General features: G+C 40.0%; 1 protein-coding gene across 1 annotated transcript in view; it reads right to left on the reverse strand.

Moving 5' to 3' along the window:
- Nucleotides 1-18077, reverse strand: part of LOC117019064 (cAMP and cAMP-inhibited cGMP 3',5'-cyclic phosphodiesterase 10A) — a gene marked incomplete at its 3' end in the record, with an annotated part of 390928 nt that overhangs the window by 57309 nt on the left and 315542 nt on the right. Inside the window, 1 exon segment of the mRNA XM_033100431.1 lies at nucleotides 1229-1357. Coding sequence (XP_032956322.1) covers nucleotides 1229-1357 — 129 coding nt within the window.

An 18077-nucleotide genomic window follows, 5' to 3' on the forward strand; every position in this document is an offset into this window, starting at 1 on the left:
AGCTTTATTCTTAATATCAGGTGCTATGATTTTTGAGAAAAACACGCCTGTTTCTCTAATTTACTTCCACCTCACTTTCCGTCCCCCCTTGCCCTCCTCCCAGTACACACACACACACACACACACACACACACACACTCAGATGCATGTGCTCTCAAACCTATTCTGTTTCAATGCCAAAAGTTCTCTTTTTGGTTTACTTCTTTTTTATTACAAATAATTAGGTAAGAAAATTATAGAAACTTTCAAAACTACAGTGAGGAAAATCAGCTCCAAGCAATATACAAATAGCATGCTTCTAATAGTACAGCATTTTAATAATCATTTTTAACTTTAAATATAGCACTCAATATTTTTCTACACTAGATATATGTCCAGAAAAATGGTATATATTTTTGCTATTTTTAATATAAAAGTTCTTCATATGGTTAAAATCATATATAAAATTAATTTCCACCATAAAACAATATTCATAGAAATGAAGGTTTGGCCAAATATAAATTCATTTAAAACTAAAATTATACTACAATATTCAAACCCTCTATATTAATATATATTTAATTTGGTGGAAAATTTATTTGATTTTATATTTCTTTTGAGCCCACATTTCTTTTTTCAAGAAAAAGAACTGCTTCTTAAGTGTATGAGTGTGAATGAAAAATCTAATGCAAAGGTAACAGTTTTTTCCTATTGTGCACATATAAAAACTGTTTAAAGACTTCATTTTGAAAAATGTACTAACATTTAATAATATAAGGGTGAGGGGGATCAAATGTATGGTGATGAAAGGGGAGCTGACTCTGGGTGGTGAACACACAGTGTGATTTATGGATGATGTGATACAGAACTGCACACCTGAAATCTATGTAATTTTACTAACAATTGTCACCCCAATAAATTAAAAAATAAAATTAAAAAAATATATATTTTATCATCGTCAATAACAATCATTAAAATCAAGTCTAATATTGCATTTTTTCAATGTGCTCATATCTAAATACATTTTCAAGACTTGTTTGCCAAGACTTGTTTTAGTCAAGGATGTTTCTCTTGTATTTATTTCTCCTTATTCTAACCTACTTTATCTTTTCAGACAGGATAAAACTATTACAAAATTAAAATGCTAATATTTCTCCACTTTACATTTTACTTTCTAACATGCATTAGATGCCTGTTTTTGTCACTATAAACTAGAAAATAATCCATTCTCAACTGAATGACATCTTACCTTCTGGTTTGTTGTTCTTCCTCTTCAGCCATTTTTCTACAGTCTCTGCACTAACACTTTCAGATACAAATTCATCTAATACCTGGGGGTGAAGAGAAAGATATGCCTTCACTTTTTCATCTGTCAAACCTGTAAAAGAATTGAAAAGAATAAAATTAACCCATGTGACATCTTCATATACATAAAAGATATAGAAAAATGACATATTATGCTGAGATGGATTTAAACTATAAATATAAAAAGAATACAAAGATGTAAATACATAAAACGGAATATTATCCACAAAAAGGAATGAAGTTCTGATACATACTAAAACATAAAGGAATCCTGAAAACAAGTAAAATAGGCCAGACACAAAGGACGAATATTACATGATTTCTCTTATATGAAGTATTTAGACTAGTCCAACACACAGACAAAATAGACTAGGGATTTCCAGGGGCGCGGGGGGGGGGTGTGTGGGGGGGGGTTGGCGGGGAATGCGGGTGAAGGGTCAGACTGGGGAATTATTACTCAGTGGGGACACAGTTTCTATTTCGGGTAAAGGCATATATTATTGGAAGTAGATAAAGTAATGATTGCATACATGTGAGCATAATTAATGCCACTGACTTGTACACCTGAAATTGCTAAAATGGCAAAGTTTGTGTTATATACATTCTACCACTGTAAAAAAATAGTAAAAAAAGAAAAATGAAAGTTGGAACTTTAGTGAGTGACTTTAAACTACAGACATTATACCATGAAACAGCTGTTTTCCAACAGTAAATTTCAATGTTATATTTGAAGAGATGCTATGTTTCAGTGTTGTGCAGACAGGTCTTACAAAGTACTACTTTTTGTGTGTAAATAGTTATCATAGATTTAGCATTCAAAATAAATGAAATTCTAGTAATAGTACCAAACAGGAAAAGATAGCACTGGTACATTTTAGGTGTTAAAAAAAAAAATGTTTAATGAGTAAATTCTTATCTTTAATTGTTTACAACACAAATTCTACTTTTCCTAAGGAGCACGAAACCCAGTGATTAACTACTGCTCATTTAAGAAAAATCTTCAAATGTGTTCACTGGTATTCTATGCATGTAGTCAGTTTTACCAAAATAATTTTCATAGTCTAGTAACTGTACTTTAATATACATAGGATTTTCAAAGCACTTTTACCTGTTTTCATATTGAATATATAAAAGTACGTTTTCCTGGGTGGTTCATGGTGGTAAAGTAAGGGGAAGCTCCTCCAAGAGCAGGTCCTGCTCCCCAAATACAAAAGGCACAGGATGCTGAAGTGAGCTGACGGCTGACCTGACCTTCAAGAAGACAGACAATGCATATCCCATGCTCTTTGAGTACTCGTATGGCCTCCACACTGGCAGACACTGGATTCCTTCTTTAAATTTCCTTCCATCACTTTTGTGACACAACACAATACAGTTCTTACCCCAGCTTCCTCTCTGCTCGTTACTTCGGCTTTCTCTTCAGTAATCCAAGATGGTGACGGCAAATCTGAATCAAGAGTCTTAATGTATTTTTGATCTCTAGTCCTTGGAAATGCTTCCATCACCTCAGGGTTCATCTTGACTCAAAACTACATGAGTCATCTCCTTCCTACTTCTTTCCAAAGTGATTTTAACTCTCAACTTTCCTTTTTATCTCACTCTCTATTTTTTCAGAAATCCAGGCTGAAAATATAAAGTCACAATTGACTCATCCCTCCTCGTCATCTCATTTCATCTTAGTTCTTTATTATCCAAGTCCTATTTGCCAAATTACAAAATTACATATCTGACAAAGGACTTGTATCGAAAATATACAAAGAATGCTTAAAACTCAAGAGGAAAAACAACGCAATTAAAAATGAGTCAAAGATCTAAACAGACACTCTACCAAAGAAGGTGGTAAATCAGCGAAGGAAAAGATGCTCAACTTTTATTAACGAACTGAAGTGAAAAGAAGAAATGAGATTTACTACCCACCTCTAAGAATGGCTATAATCACAGAAATGACAATGTCAATTGTTGGGGAGGATGCAGAGCCACAAAAGTCCTCCTTCGCTGCTAGGAAGAATGCAAACGCTTTCGGAAGACTTTCTGGCAGTTTTCTATAAGCTAAATGTGTGTCTTCTCACAGGATCCAGCAGTCACAGGACTAGGCATTTACCCAACCGACAGGGAGACAGGTCCACACAAAAACCTGCACGTGACTGTTTACAGCAACTCTATTCGTAATCTCCCCAAACGGCAAGGAGTCAAGATGCTGGCAGTAGGCAAGCAGATACACAGCGTGTGGAGTGTCCATAACCGAAGAGGATTCCGCGATAGGAAGAAAAGAGCTAACAAGCCATGAAAAGACATGCGTTACTCTCACATGCGTATGGCTCAAGGCAAAAAGCTAGTCTGAAAAGGCTGCTTATTGTATAGTCCTAATTATACAACATTCTGGAAAAGTCAAAACTACAGAAAGAGATGGTAAAAAGATCAGCGGTTGCCAGGTGTTCGAGGGGAAGAGAGAAAGACTGAACGGGTGAAGTACGGGGCATCGTTTAGGGTGATGGATCTATTCTGTATGGTACTGTCATGGCGAATACATGACTTTTTGCATTTGTGAAAACGCACAGAACTTGACAGCACAAAAATAAACTTCAATGTATATAAACTTAAAAGTTTTTAGATGGTCAGCGTATCCCAGGATGGAGGCAGAGTGTGACACAATAATCCAAATGTATGAAACGACCTCACTGAAGGAGGAGGTGGAGGCTAAGGGGCCGACCTCCGTGGCTTTGTACATGGCTGGAGTCTGTAGGACCCAAGGAAGAGAAACGGCATGTGACCACTGGGATTCTAGTGGATAAAACTGTTATCCCATGGGGTAAAGAGGAATAATTACGACACTATTCACATACACTAGCATTGGACAATTAAATACGTGGATGGTGGGGATGAGGTCTCTCAGTGGCAGAGTGGGACGTTACAGACAAGAGGAGAAGTCTAAAACAATCTAGCTTAGAAGGAGCTCGTTATTTAGCTGGCAACCTGAGGGATACATAAGGAATAGCTTCATTTTGATGCTGAGTAATTCCTTTCAAGAAAGAGACCAACAGATAGAGAAACACCACAGCAATACCTCCTACTTCAATATTTTGTTACTGAACCACGGAGACACAATGACAAGGATTAGCTCCATTTGGGTTTCAATGCAAAACACCAATAACAAAATACTAACATCAGTGCCCAGGCATTTTTTCACCTTTTTTTAATCTAGTTGCATTGAGCCTACTTCTGACTTCACAGAAGTCCTACAAGCTTCTAACAACATAACACATCACTATGCACTTGCCTTTTGCTTAGTGCTGTCTGCCATCCAGATTCAGTGTTTTCAGATGAAGAGTGTGTGTGTGCACATGCACACACATGTATATGTGTTTAAGTCTAAACCTTTTACAAAAGCACAGAATACATAATGGCTTCCCATGGACTCGACACCCAGCTTCAACAATCACCAACTCAGGGCCATGCTGCCCATCCGTACCCCGCCCACTGACCTCTCATTAATTTTGAAGCAAATCTCAGACATCACTTTTATCCATTCATACATGTCAGTATGTGTCTCTAAGAAAATAACTATTCTAGTCACAAATGATATCATCATATACAGAGAAGTTAATAATTCATTTTAATAAAATCAAGTATGCAAATATTCAAATTTCTAACTGTCAAGTGTTTTTCAGGTTCTTTTTATGAACCTGGACCCAGGTGAGGACCACTGGCTGCAGTTTAAACTGTTTGACATTTTCCAAAGGTTTCCTTCATCCTACACTTTCCCCCTCCATCTCTTATGCTGTCCCCACTATAATTTATTACTGAAGAAAACAGACCTTTTGTCTGACGGTTTTCTGCATTCTGGACTTTTCTGACTTTCTCCCTGTGGTTTTGTTCAGCATGTTCGTCTGCCCTCTACATTTCCTGAAAACTGAAATTAAATCTGGAAACCTGAACACAGGGCTGCGGATGGAATTTTTATGAGAGTTACTGTGCTCTTGTCAGAAGTTCATACCATCTGGCTTCTCTGTGTGACGTCAGCAGCATCAAGGATACAAAAGTTACTAATTCGCTCAGTAGGGCTTGAAAATGGCAGTGTTCTAATTCTACAATGCCTTCTTTATTTATTCCTTGAAACAATAAAAGAGACACTTCACCTCACCTCCTGTTTGGTTAGTTCATACAGGTATGTTTACTGTCTTCCTCTTTATTTACCAGCTTTCACATGAGTTGGTTCAATAGTATTCTCCTATGGGTGAGCAGCTAAAAGTATTACTATTACGAAATTACATATTTGAACAAACTTGATCTGTTTCTTCCATTGTAATTATTATGCTTACTTGTACTCGAACTGTTCCATCTTTTGGGTCAGTGGGAGAAGCCTCGTCAAGCAGATTTCCAAGTCACTGTGACAAGCATCTAGTGGCTACGGATGGCCTTCTTAGAACCTGCTAAGATGGGGTATTTCCGGCCCAAACTGTAGGTTTTCTGCCCCAGATCTGGATGCACACAATTGTCCTTTGGATCTCTCGGTTCCTTTCAGTGGGCAGTGGTATTTCAATTCCAGGGATGATGGAATTAAGACTACATAATTACATTTACCACACAACACACATATGGTATAGGAGTGCTATAAACATGAGGGGATGTTTCCTTTTTTATCCGTTAGGATATATCTTACTAGAAATGAAGAAATACTGTATTTTAAAGTCACGTGAAATAGTCTTCTCTCTGGTTATGTCACCAGCTGGATTCATATATCTTACTAGAAATGAAGAAATACTGTATTTTAAAGTCACGTGAAATAGTCTTCTCTCTGGTTATGTCACCAGCTGGATTCATATTTAGGTTCATTTCAGGTATATCTTTAAATGTGTCTTTATGACAAATTACTATTCTAAATATTGGTATTTATATGCTGAAGTATTTACTATTTCTGAAATCTTATCTTAATATTCATTAAAATTTTAGAAAATCACTTTCAAATCAGAGCTAAAAATGACTGCTTGTCTCATTTAGAGGGATACTTTTAAATTAACCACAAGTACTAAAGGATCTTTGCAAAACACCAATAATAAAATACTAACAGAAATAGAAAAAAAGCACAATTTTTCAAGTGTTAATTCTACCATCTTAATTTTGGGGGTAAAAAACCTCAATATGTGTCTGTACTCTTTATTTAAAAATAAACAAACAAACATTCAAGCAGGGCCCAGCCCGCTCCCCACCCCACCCGTGGCTTAAGTTCTGGGTCCTGAACCCAGAACCATCAGCGCCACATTACCCTAACCCAGGGCTTCCTGATCTTACAAGAATTCCTTCCTCCCCAATTAGGTGTCTTATCAAGTTCTCTGTTCCGACCCAATCACAGAAAAAGGGTGAAAAGCCCTAAATTCCCCTCATCTCTCTATAGCTAATAGCTAGGCTAGAAGAAACTGCATATTTTTTAATTCTAAGGTACCCATTACTAACAAGCTCTTTTCTGATTTATCACAATTGTCTCGATTCTATAATTTCCTCTATGTTAACTCCTGGTGTGAAGGTAACTGTCAGCTTATTAGAGTCTTAGTCCAACTGAAAGATAGATTACGATTTACAAAAAAGGAGGACAATACCTTTCATGTGATTAAATATTGCACTCTGCTAGTTCACTTGTCAAGGAGCAGCCTGCAGTGAGAAGGGGCTGACGTGCGTCTCACATGAGCCGTGGGGGAGTGACGACACATGTTCATTTGGGGTAACTGGGCGGACCTTATTACTGCTCAGTATGGGACTCTGGGCTGACTTCTTTGATTCTGTTTTGCTCTTTCCACGTATGAACCCAGAGGGCAAACCTAGAATTAACATTTTAGGAAGCTGGATTATACTTCAAGTTCAGCAGGCATTATTAGGAAACAAAAGCTGTGATAACTGGGTCAGGCTACATCCACGGACAGCGCATCCTCTACAACTGCGAGGCTCGGGAGAGGCAAATTCGGTGGACTTCAGAGACCCTGCACAGCATGAGATGCCATCACATTTTCAACTATCCAGGGGATAGGTGTATATACAAATTTACTTGAAAAATTCTTAGTATCACAAGACAGTTCCAAAATATGTCAGAAATTTTTCTAAAAGTACAGTAATACATATCAATCATTTTAACACCTTAATAACAAAATATATCAAGTTAAAACAAAACAAGATATCTTGTGTCATACTAAGCAGAGCTGGACTGTCATGTTGCTCAGTGGCAACCTTCTTGCTAGGGTGTGTGTGTGTGTGTTCAAACAAGCCGCATGTAACTGTACTCCCAAGCTGCATATATATGTTTCGATGCACAACTTTTCTTAATTTATCCAAACCAAATGAAAGTTTAAATGAAGGGGAATAAGTTTAAAACCAGTTAAGTTTGCTTTCAGAATCCCACAATTCAACTCGATACACCTTCTCCCTGCAGGGCATTTACCTCCCCTGCACTTACACTCCAGCCACCTACCTCTGTAGGGACGGTTTTTTCCCCGGCAAAGCCCGCTAAGAGCTCCATCCCCTTATCAGAGCTATGTCGCTCCATCCCCGTATGGGAGCTGTCTCCTGCAGGCACTAAGGGTAGAGGCCTCCCCATCAAAACGAATGTTGAAGAATCACAGCTGCTGGGGACGGACACCCCCGCACCCCGGCCAGATGTAACCAATCCCTAGCGTCGCAACAGCACTAGCAGCGAATCCCCCCCAAACCCGCAACAGCAACAGCGCGGATCTCTCCTCTGTAAAACAAAGCCCCCGACCCCGGGAAGTGCTCAGTCTTTGGAATAATTCCGCTGAGCCCGCCTGCGTAATAAGCTGTGTTCTCCCTGATCTCTGCGTGCTGCTTGAGTCTCTGGGTCCTCACCGGTTTTCCGCAACACCTCCTCCCCTACAAAGGATAAACCAGCTGGGAGCAGTGGTTAGGCAGTCGGCCACACCTGAATGCGCCCTCTGCATGGAATAGATGCATATAGTAGCTCACTGACACCTCAGAGCATTACGTATCTGGCACAGAGTACATGCTCAATAAACATTTGTTGAATAAATGAATTATAATCATCAGAGCGCAAAAAATGCGAAGGGCAGAGTAGTCATTAGATGACTTTTCTATTGGCCACAGAAGCAATGATTAAGGTTGGAACAAAGATTGAAGACCAAGAGCTCATCTCTCAAAGCCAAGCTACCTCTTGTTTTTGGTACTTCCTCCTGTCTGAGCTTATTATACTTTAATGGAATTGTTACTGACTAGTGTCACTTCCCAATTTGCAATTATATTACACATTCTGTATCAAAACTAAATTTAAAAATCTGACTACTAAATACACACACACACACACATACACACACACACAATGGAATATTACTCAGCCATAAAAAAGAAGTAAATCCTAACATTCGCAACAACATGGATGGACCTTGAGGGCCTTATGCTAAGTAAGTCAGACAAAGACAAAAACTACACGATCTCCTTTATATGTGGAATGTAAAACAGCAGAACTCAAAAAATCAGAGAGCAGAGAAGGGGTTGCCAGGGCGTGGGGTGGGGGAGGGGAAGGCGTTCCTCCAAGGACAAAGTGTAGGACACTCCGGCTATAAGAGCATAGGCTCTGGTGATCTAATGTACAGCCCACTGACGATAATTAATAATACAGCATTGCAGACTTGAAAGATAAGCGAGTACATCGTAAAAGCACCGATGAAAAAGGGGTCCTACAGAAAGTGACCTCACAGGGCCATCGGACCATACCGTCCTAACCGGGCAGCTCGGGTGGGCAGTCACGCCCCAGGCCTGCCACTTGCCTGCGCCTTAGGCAGCCCCACCCATTGTTTCTGTGCATCTGAGTTAACACACCTTTGAAACAGCTGCTTGTCAGACCCCTGGAAGGTGTAACCACCCTTGAGGCAACACATGATCTTGTTAACTAGCCTGTAATCCGCCCCCGCCTTGCCTTCTCCCACCTTCTCTTCATCTTCCTCACGTTCCCTCCTTAATTGCAAACTCACTCTCCAGAGCATTTGAGATCTTGCTTCACAGCAATTGTCACTTTGACTGAAATGAATTCTTCTGAAAATTCTCTACAGGTTTGGACGTTCTAAAATCACTCCCAAAAGGGATAATTATGTGAGCGGGTGGAGGTGTTCACTAACCTACTGTGGCACCATTCCTCCATGTATACGTGTATGCAATCATTAAGTTGTACACTTTAAACTTACGTGTGTTCTAAGCCAATAATCTCAATGAAGTTGGAAAAACTGCCTGCCTGGTAACTATCCTTGCCTTCTACCTATTCCACCTAAAGAATTTCTTCTCGTCCAAGTACACTCCTACTGAAACAAGCCTTGTCTACGACCTAACAAGCAGTCATTTAAAGAACCTTGCTTGAATATACCGCCAGGAGTCTGACCTACATCACTGACTACTTACTCCATGTAAATGAACAGCCTGCGGGGGAGGGGGTCCTGGGAGCCAACTGGACATTGTTCGCAATGTTTGTAATTTGCGTATCAGAAGGCAATTCCCACACTGCTATATTTCTAACCGAAAATGAAATTCATTACAGGCACCCACTTGGCTGAGGACACCAACGAAAGTTTCTTTAACTGAGAAAGCCAAATAAAAACAAGCTCCTCAAAGCCCCCAGATGAAAACGATGATTTTTAAGCAGAGCTACAAGAGTAAGCTTACGCACACCACAATCCATCCTGGCCATGCCTCAGGAAACTCCCCCTCCCAAGTGAGGTCCCCACAGGAGGCAGATGTGCAGACACACGTTCCCCAGACGCAGCTCTGAAGGGTCCTCCGGGTTCCGGGTGAGCAGCGCGTGCTCCAAAGCAGGCTCTGCTCCTTAGGAAAGGCAGTTACCCCTCGAAGCCCTTGTTCTCACAAACAAAACATCAGGCAAATAACAGTACCTATTCCACAGGGATCTAACACATGCACGAAATATGGCTTCCAAGGGCAACCAGGAAACGACAGCCGCAGAGTGCAGAGGGTGAAGTGAGCTCAGGGCAAACCTGTGTGTAAACCTGAGAGCTGTCTTGGAGGAAGTAGCCAATGAATCAGAAGAGGGATAGCAACAGGAAAGGAGTACACAGCCTAGACAGAAAGGCAGAAGTAAGCCAAGGAAGTTCAAGGCTTTGCCCTCAACACAGAGAGATGGACAGGGCTCCCTTCTGTGGGTGGTGCTGCCAGGGTTCAAATGGCTGGAGAGCTGGAGTAACGGAGTTGGAGTAAAGGCACAGGACTGAGTAGTCGCGACTTGGCAAAGCGCAGGCAGAAGCAATACAGTATTAATATGATCCCACAGTAACATTAACCAAAAGACTAAGATCAAACTCTGTCTCCTGAAAGTGAAACTGATTTCTCAAATGCTGGACGACAGCCACGAAATGCAGAGAAGCCTAATGCTAACTCCATACATTCTGTACCTTATCACTGTACACACAATGCATCTGTGGACAAATATCTCAGCTACCCACGGCCAAGGACAGCCTACCCATTTACAGTAACAGTAACAAAACAACTTAAAATCTACCACTATGTACTGAGATTTTCAGTAAAGCATTTGATAAAATGTTAAAACAAATAAACAAACAAAAAAAATAGAAAGTCCCACAGAAATAAACCTTACGGTAGCATACAATTCTTTTAAAAAAGATTTAAAATATTTTAGAAAGGAAAGACTATAGGTTTCATGTGCTACAACTGAATCTGATAAAATAAGAATAGAGAAGGAAGAAAAGAAACACACGAGAAAGAGAGTGACAATAAATATACAGGCAGATTTTTAATTAAAAACTTCAGTGTTCACTGTTTTAAAATTGGGTAAGACAAGCAGAATGACAACTGTAATTCTGTATGGAGATTTAATACCTGGAGAAATATTTTTTTTAAGTTTTCACATCAGCAGTTCCATTTATCTAAGTTTAAAAGAATCACTCCCTAAAAGTCATAGTATACAAATCCCATATATTAGATGTTTCTATAAACAATTCCCTTTCACTTGTCAAGTCGGTTTTTAAAAAATCATGATATTCATATACTAAAAAAAAAAGAAAATCAAATAGAGAATTTTTATCAAAATGACTTAAAGCGTGCCTTTTCTTTGCTACAAAACATACCTTCTTAAAAGCATTTTATTTTAAGTTGATCTAGGAATGATATTTTCCTAGACATCCTCTATAGAAGTATATTATATTATTCATACTTCTCCATTCAATGTAGTAATTCATTTAAAAATCTTATTTAAAAAAATCTTATTGAAGTATTACTGTCTCAGGCATACATTGTGTTTTAGGATAAATCAGGAAACTCAAAAAATAGAAGAAAGATGAGCAGCCAGCGAGATAACCACGCTTCAAGCTGACAGGTGCACTGACTGCACTTAATGTATGGCCAGCACGACGAATTCTAAACACTGAGATACCTTAGAGAATGATAACATTATCTTTAATGCTGGGTAAGGCTAGCCAACAGAAACTAGTGACAAATGTAAAAAGACAGTGAGGCAGCAGGATGCCCCCAAGGAGATTCCAGTCCCCCACTTAGGTTACTGACAGGGACGTGGCACGTAGGAGGCAGTGAAGGATTCATGAAAAAGAAAGTGGTTTTGGTTTGGGATCGCTGACCTGCAGTGGACTACAGGATTACCTGTATGGTGACCGCCAGTAAGCAGTAGGAATACAAATCTGCACCTCAGCAGAAGAAACTAGGGGCCAGGAGGTGTATACCTGGAAGTCACCCACATTGGAATAGATTTACAAATCTCTTCGATTTCCTGGGAATACTGCACTACATCCTATACGGCAAAGGAAATGTTAATTCCTATCTTTGCCCTGTACAACTTTTTAAATCATGGAAGAAAACTGTGTTATACACGATCTCATTAGAAAGATTAAGTCATTCTAGAAAAATGTAAAACATGTATACATGCTTTTTCCAATTGGATTATATAGTAAATCCTTTGATCAATCGCCTCTTTATTCAAATCATCAAGATTCAAAGTACAGACATCGTCACTCAGAGAGAAGCCTTTTGTGGCAGGCAGAGTTCTAAGATGCCCCCAAGATGTCTCCCTGGTGTCCCCACCATCTACAGGACTGTGGACACGCTGGGTTTGACCCCGTGATTAGGTCTGTTACACCACTGCCTGGCCTTGGGACTGGGAGACGATGCAGTTGTGTCTAACCTAGTTACACGGGCCCTTTAAGAACAGAGAATTGCCTCCTATGGTGGCAGGAGAGTTAGTGTAAGATTCACAGCACGAGCTGATTCAAAGCCCCACTGCTGGCTTGACGATGGAAAGCAGTAACCAGCAGACCCCTGAGAGCTAAGAGAGGCCCCAAGGCGACAGCCAGGAGGAAATGGGAGCCCAGTCCCGCAGCCACAAGGAACTGCAATCTGCCAACGACAAGAATGGGTTGGAAGCAGCACTGTCCTGGGAGCCTCCGGAGGAGGACTGAGCACGGCGAACAGCTCACCTCAGGCCTGTGACCCCTGAGCAGGATTTAACCACCCACAGCCCTACACACAGTTGCACGCGGCCAGATTACTGGTCTACAGAGCTGTGAGCTAATAAATGGGCACTGCTTTAAGCCACTAAATTTGTGGTAAGTTGTTACACAAAGATAGAAAATTAATACCCTTTGAAAATTGGATTATTTTTATTATTAATCCAGTTGGGAAAAAAGGAAGGTGATACAGTTCCCCAACTATGTGACCATAACCAGTTTAACAAAAAGTACAACTACCAACAGGTGTCCAAGTATGTAACTTTGTAAATAATTAACTAAGTTATTCTGTTTAACGGAAGGACAGGCTCAGAAGAGGGCAGCTCGACTTCACCGAAAGGTAGAAGGAAACCCCAGAGCTGTTCGAAGGACTGTGCGTGATTCTGAGAACACACCAACCGCAGCGTAGCACCCAGAGGTTACAGTTTGGGAAAACGTGATTCAGTGCGCTGGCTGCTGAGAGGCTCTCCCGGGACAGCCTGAAAAGCAGAGCACAAGACCCTACTGAGTGCTCGATGACGTGACAGCACATCCCTGAGGCGGAGGCATAAAGCAGACATATGCACCAGTCAGTGAGCGTCGGCTGTCAGGACAAACACCAGGCGGGTGGCTTACACAGCAGCAATGAGGGCACCGTGCCCACACGTGTGCAGCCCGGGAAGCCCACGGTCAAGGTCCCAGCAGGACTTGTCTCCTGGAGACACATCTCGTGGGCTGTCTCCACAGGTGGGGAGACTGCACTCTGGCCATAGGACACTGACTGTATGGGATGGGGGTCCACTCCTGTGACCTGGTTTACCCTTAACTCTTCCTCACTCCACATACAGCCACCTGAATCAAGGGCTTCAAAGTATGAATTTGGGGGACACAATTCAGTCCACAGCAACAGAGATTCCCAATCCAAACACCTTAAATCACTTCAGTGGGTGGTATAACAGTCTCAACAAAGCCTTTTAAATTTCCTAAGTTTCAAAATAGTAATGAATGGAAAAAAAGTGAGCAGATATCCTAAATTTAAATTTTAAAGGATGTTAAATACCTAAGTGGAAATAAGGGGTTAAAAGACAGGAATAGCAAAGGCTCATTTGACAGACACAGCAGGTACACAGGTAATAATAGCCTAAGGGCTATAACAAGCCTAAGAAAGGTTAGACAGCACCTTACCGCCAATCGGCTTTTTTAAAAAAGCATACGGCTTCATTAGTGAACTGCATTACATTTAAGAAGAAAGTAACCAAAGAACGATCAATGTGCCTCATGAACATAGAGCAAAAACCCTTAACAAAATATTAGCAGGTTATATCCAACCACATATACAAAGGCATATGCACCACGATCAAAAAGGTCTTATCTTACAAATGCAAGGTTTGCTATAAATCCCAAAATCAATGAACATAATACACCATGTTAATAGAATAAAGGACAAAAACCACATGGTCACCTAAGCCGATAGACAAGTTATGTGACAAAATCCAACATCCATTCATGATATAAAGTCTCCACAAAGTAGAAAAAGGAGGAAACTTCCTCAACCAGATAAAAGGCATCGATGAAAAATCTAAGCAAACGTAATAGTTCAGGGTGAAAGTTGAATATTTTCCCAGGAAAAGAAACGAGGCAAAGATGTCTGCTCTCACCACTTCTACTCAACTTTGTACATAAGGTTCTAACCAATATAATAATGCAAGAAAGAGTAAAAACATACAGATAAGAAAGGAAGAAATAAAGCTGTCTTTATTCACAAACATCATAATCTTCTAGCCAAAAAATCCTAACGCATCTACAAAAAAAGCTACTAAAACAAATGAGCATCTTTCATTAAATCCATCATATTCATAGTATTCACAACAGAATACGTAGGGTATACAAAAGGTCACAGGACACAAAAATCAATGATTTTTCTGAACACTAATAATTTAAAAGTGAACTTGAACAATAGCACCAAAAAGAATAAAATATATAGCGATAACTTGAACAAAAAAAGTTTAAGAGCCAAACACTGAAAACTTAAAACACTGCAAATATAAACTAATTTGCACATAAATATGCGTATGATTCAAAATAAGAGGGTTAAAATCACATGTCTTTGGAATTTGGACAGAGAATCTGAAAGAAAACATCAGAAAAGGGAAGTGATGACAAAAGCACAACATTTATTGCTGGAAAGGGGAGTGTTACATTTTTTTCTGGCGTAACAAATTAATGTGTTATGGGGGTTTTAGAAGTTTGAGAAGTAACTTTTTGTAAAAGTTTGAGAAGAATTATGACACCTACCTTTAACTGTAAATTGAAACAACTACAATTATTGTGAATGGTCAAAATTCATTTAACTTAATGTATTTTATGCATAACAAAGCTACATCATATTTTTGCAAAATCTAAACAACTATGAAATCACAGAATTTTAGCAGTTTTCAATAGTTGCCAAATTATACCCAGTATTTACCAAATTCTGCTGGACAGATAAGAGAAGCATTTTTTAAGTCAGCAAACTTTTACTTAAGAAATAAATTTGACCTCCAAAATAACTAATATTTCTGGGGATAAAAATGAAATCTAATAAAAGTTGACAAATTTGTCTTTGATAATTAAATTAGAAAGATGCATTTTGAGAAACAAATACTAAAAATATATCTTACAGTACTGCACAAAATGATCATCATGTCTCTTAAAATAGAGAGCTAGAGACTTGCATCCCCCATGGCGGGAGGAGCTGTGAGCAACTGCTCATTCATGCGGTGAGAAGGAAAAACAACAACAAAACTCTGTAAGAATTAAAAGCTGTTTCTGTCTTCCAGAAGGATGGTTTTAAAAAACCTAAAAGGTAACATCAAAGGAGTTCATCCAAGACTACAGTTTTGAAAAGATCATTTCTTTATCCTTTGCCTCCAAATCTTGACTTTCTCTGCCACTCAACAAGTCTTTTGTCCAGTGAACCTGTGTGCAAACACACACTAAGCAACGAAGTCCCTGTTCTGTAGGCTGCTTATGTACTTCAATACCTTCCCGTTTGTAAGAACAGAAAAGGCAACTCTGAGCTGCAACAGTGATGTCTGCAAGCTCAGTAAAAAATCAAAGCAAAAATCGATAGGTCCATATGGGATAATTAAGGTCAAACGTCTTTGACTTGCAATGCTGAAAGAGCTTTTAATACTTACGAATAATAAGGTCTTAATTCTAATCTCTAAAACATTATGTTGACAACTGATAAATGAAATTAGGCCGATACTCAACCAACATGAACTCATAAAAAATTAATCATATTACCTTCAATTCTATATTTAAGCCCAGAAAAGCCCTCCCCGCAAATGCAAAGTTTTACAAAGTTTTTTTATGAATCACGTATGAAATTATTTTCTTCCTTTTTAGTGCCACTGTGTATTGTTTCAAAATCCCAACATTAGAAATCTGAATAATTTAAACATTATAATGCAATTTAATTATATCAGATAAAAAGACTGACAATAAGAAAATCTATTTCCCAATGTAATTGCATTAAAAAATAAAATAAAACTGGCATGACGCCTTTGAGGTTGATGTCAGGAAAAGCAGCCGATCTTGCCATGCCACTCCTCAGCAGCAGAAGCCAGCGACGAACTCAGCATGACCACCATGTTTACTAGATGCACTACAGCTGTTTATTATTGTAATAATAAAAACTATAATGTTTCAAGTAGTTCAAAAGATAGAAACCAAATGTCCACTCACAGGGTGCAGTTTCATTAAAGAATAGAATATAGTCTGTTATTAAATCTATGTGCCTGAAGAAAATACATTTGACCTTAAACCAACAGGAAAGGTCTCAACTTTCCAACTATTTTATATTAAAACACAAACACCAGATTAGCTCATCTTCAAGGTAACTTTCAGATAAGTATTTTTAAAACTACTACTTAAGACAAAGAGTAAAAATCTAGAGAATATTAAGGAAACGTCCTAAGCATTAAGAATGACAACTAACATTTCTTCACTATTCTTGTAAAAAGCAGCTGAGTTCTCAACCCGGCGTCCGGAGTCCGGGGGCGGGAGTCCCCTCCCTTCGCAGCCACCACAATCTGACTGAGTTTCCTTGATTAACTGCTCCCTACTGCCCTGCACAGCCCACGTTGTGTAACTGCTGTCTCTGACCTGAGTCACTTGAGGACAGGAGTCTGTCACCGTCACATCATCGGGTGTCTGAGCACCTGACCTGGCACACTGGGAGGGTTAAGTCAGTGGTTCTCAGCCGGGGTGACTCTGTCCCCAGGAGAGTATCTGACAATGTCTGAAGACATTTCCTGTAGTCACCGAGGGGTAGGGGGCAGGGGAGCTGGGTCCTGACATCTAGGAACATCCTGGAATGCTCAGCTACCCACACAAAGTGCCCACAAGGTTGAGGTTGAGAAACCCTGGTTTCACTCGGTGTTTGCTGAAAGGATCAATGCTATAGCTTTTTCACATGAGGAGGTTCTAGAAGAACACAAACAAATGAGAAAAAGGGAGAGAGGGAGGGAGGGAAAATGGAGAACAGTCAGATTTTAACAGAGCAGCCCACTTACTCTTAGGCAGATGCGCTGAAGGAAACGTAGCTGAAGGTGATGAGAAACACTGACTTAAATGTGTGACGTGTACTTCAGGCCATCAGTAACTATCTCAACCAGAACGCCTTGGAAGTTACAGCAATTAAACATCTCGGAGGGGATGTGACAGTTGACCCCCCAAATCCATACGTCCGCAGAACGTGACTTTATTTGAAAGCAGGGTCATGGCAGATGTAATGAGCTGAGATGAGATCAGGGCCCACTGGATGGAGTGGGCCCTAGTCCAGTACAGCCGCTGGCCTTATAAAAAGAATGTCATGTGAAGAGACAGCCACACACAGGAGAACACAAGTGAACACGCAGGCAGAATTTGGGGGCAGGACGGTGTGTGCTAGGAGCCAAGGCCAAAGTGTGGACGAAAACGGGTTCTACAGAAAGTCACCGAAAAGGGAGATGGGTCAGAACTTCCCAGCTGGGCAGGTCATAGGGGGTCATGTCGCCAGGCCTGTAACTTCTTTAGTAAAAGGCTTACCTTTGCCTTAAGTAGCCCCGACCGTTGTTTCTGTGCATCTATGAACACACCTTTAAAATAAGCCTTCACCACCCTCAAGGGAGCACAGAACCTTCCCTCTCCTATAATCCCATCTCCTCCTTCCTCTAATCCGTTCCTCCTTAATTCCAAAGGCATAGAAGAAGCTGCAAACTGCCATTCTGAGCAGCACTTACCTCAGTCTGTTGAGATCTTGCTTCCAGGCGTCTTGTTTGCTCAGATAAATTT

Source organism: Rhinolophus ferrumequinum (genome assembly GCF_004115265.2).
Source record: "Rhinolophus ferrumequinum isolate MPI-CBG mRhiFer1 chromosome 3 unlocalized genomic scaffold, mRhiFer1_v1.p scaffold_36_arrow_ctg1_4, whole genome shotgun sequence".
Classification (NCBI taxonomy): Eukaryota; Metazoa; Chordata; class Mammalia; order Chiroptera; family Rhinolophidae; genus Rhinolophus; species Rhinolophus ferrumequinum.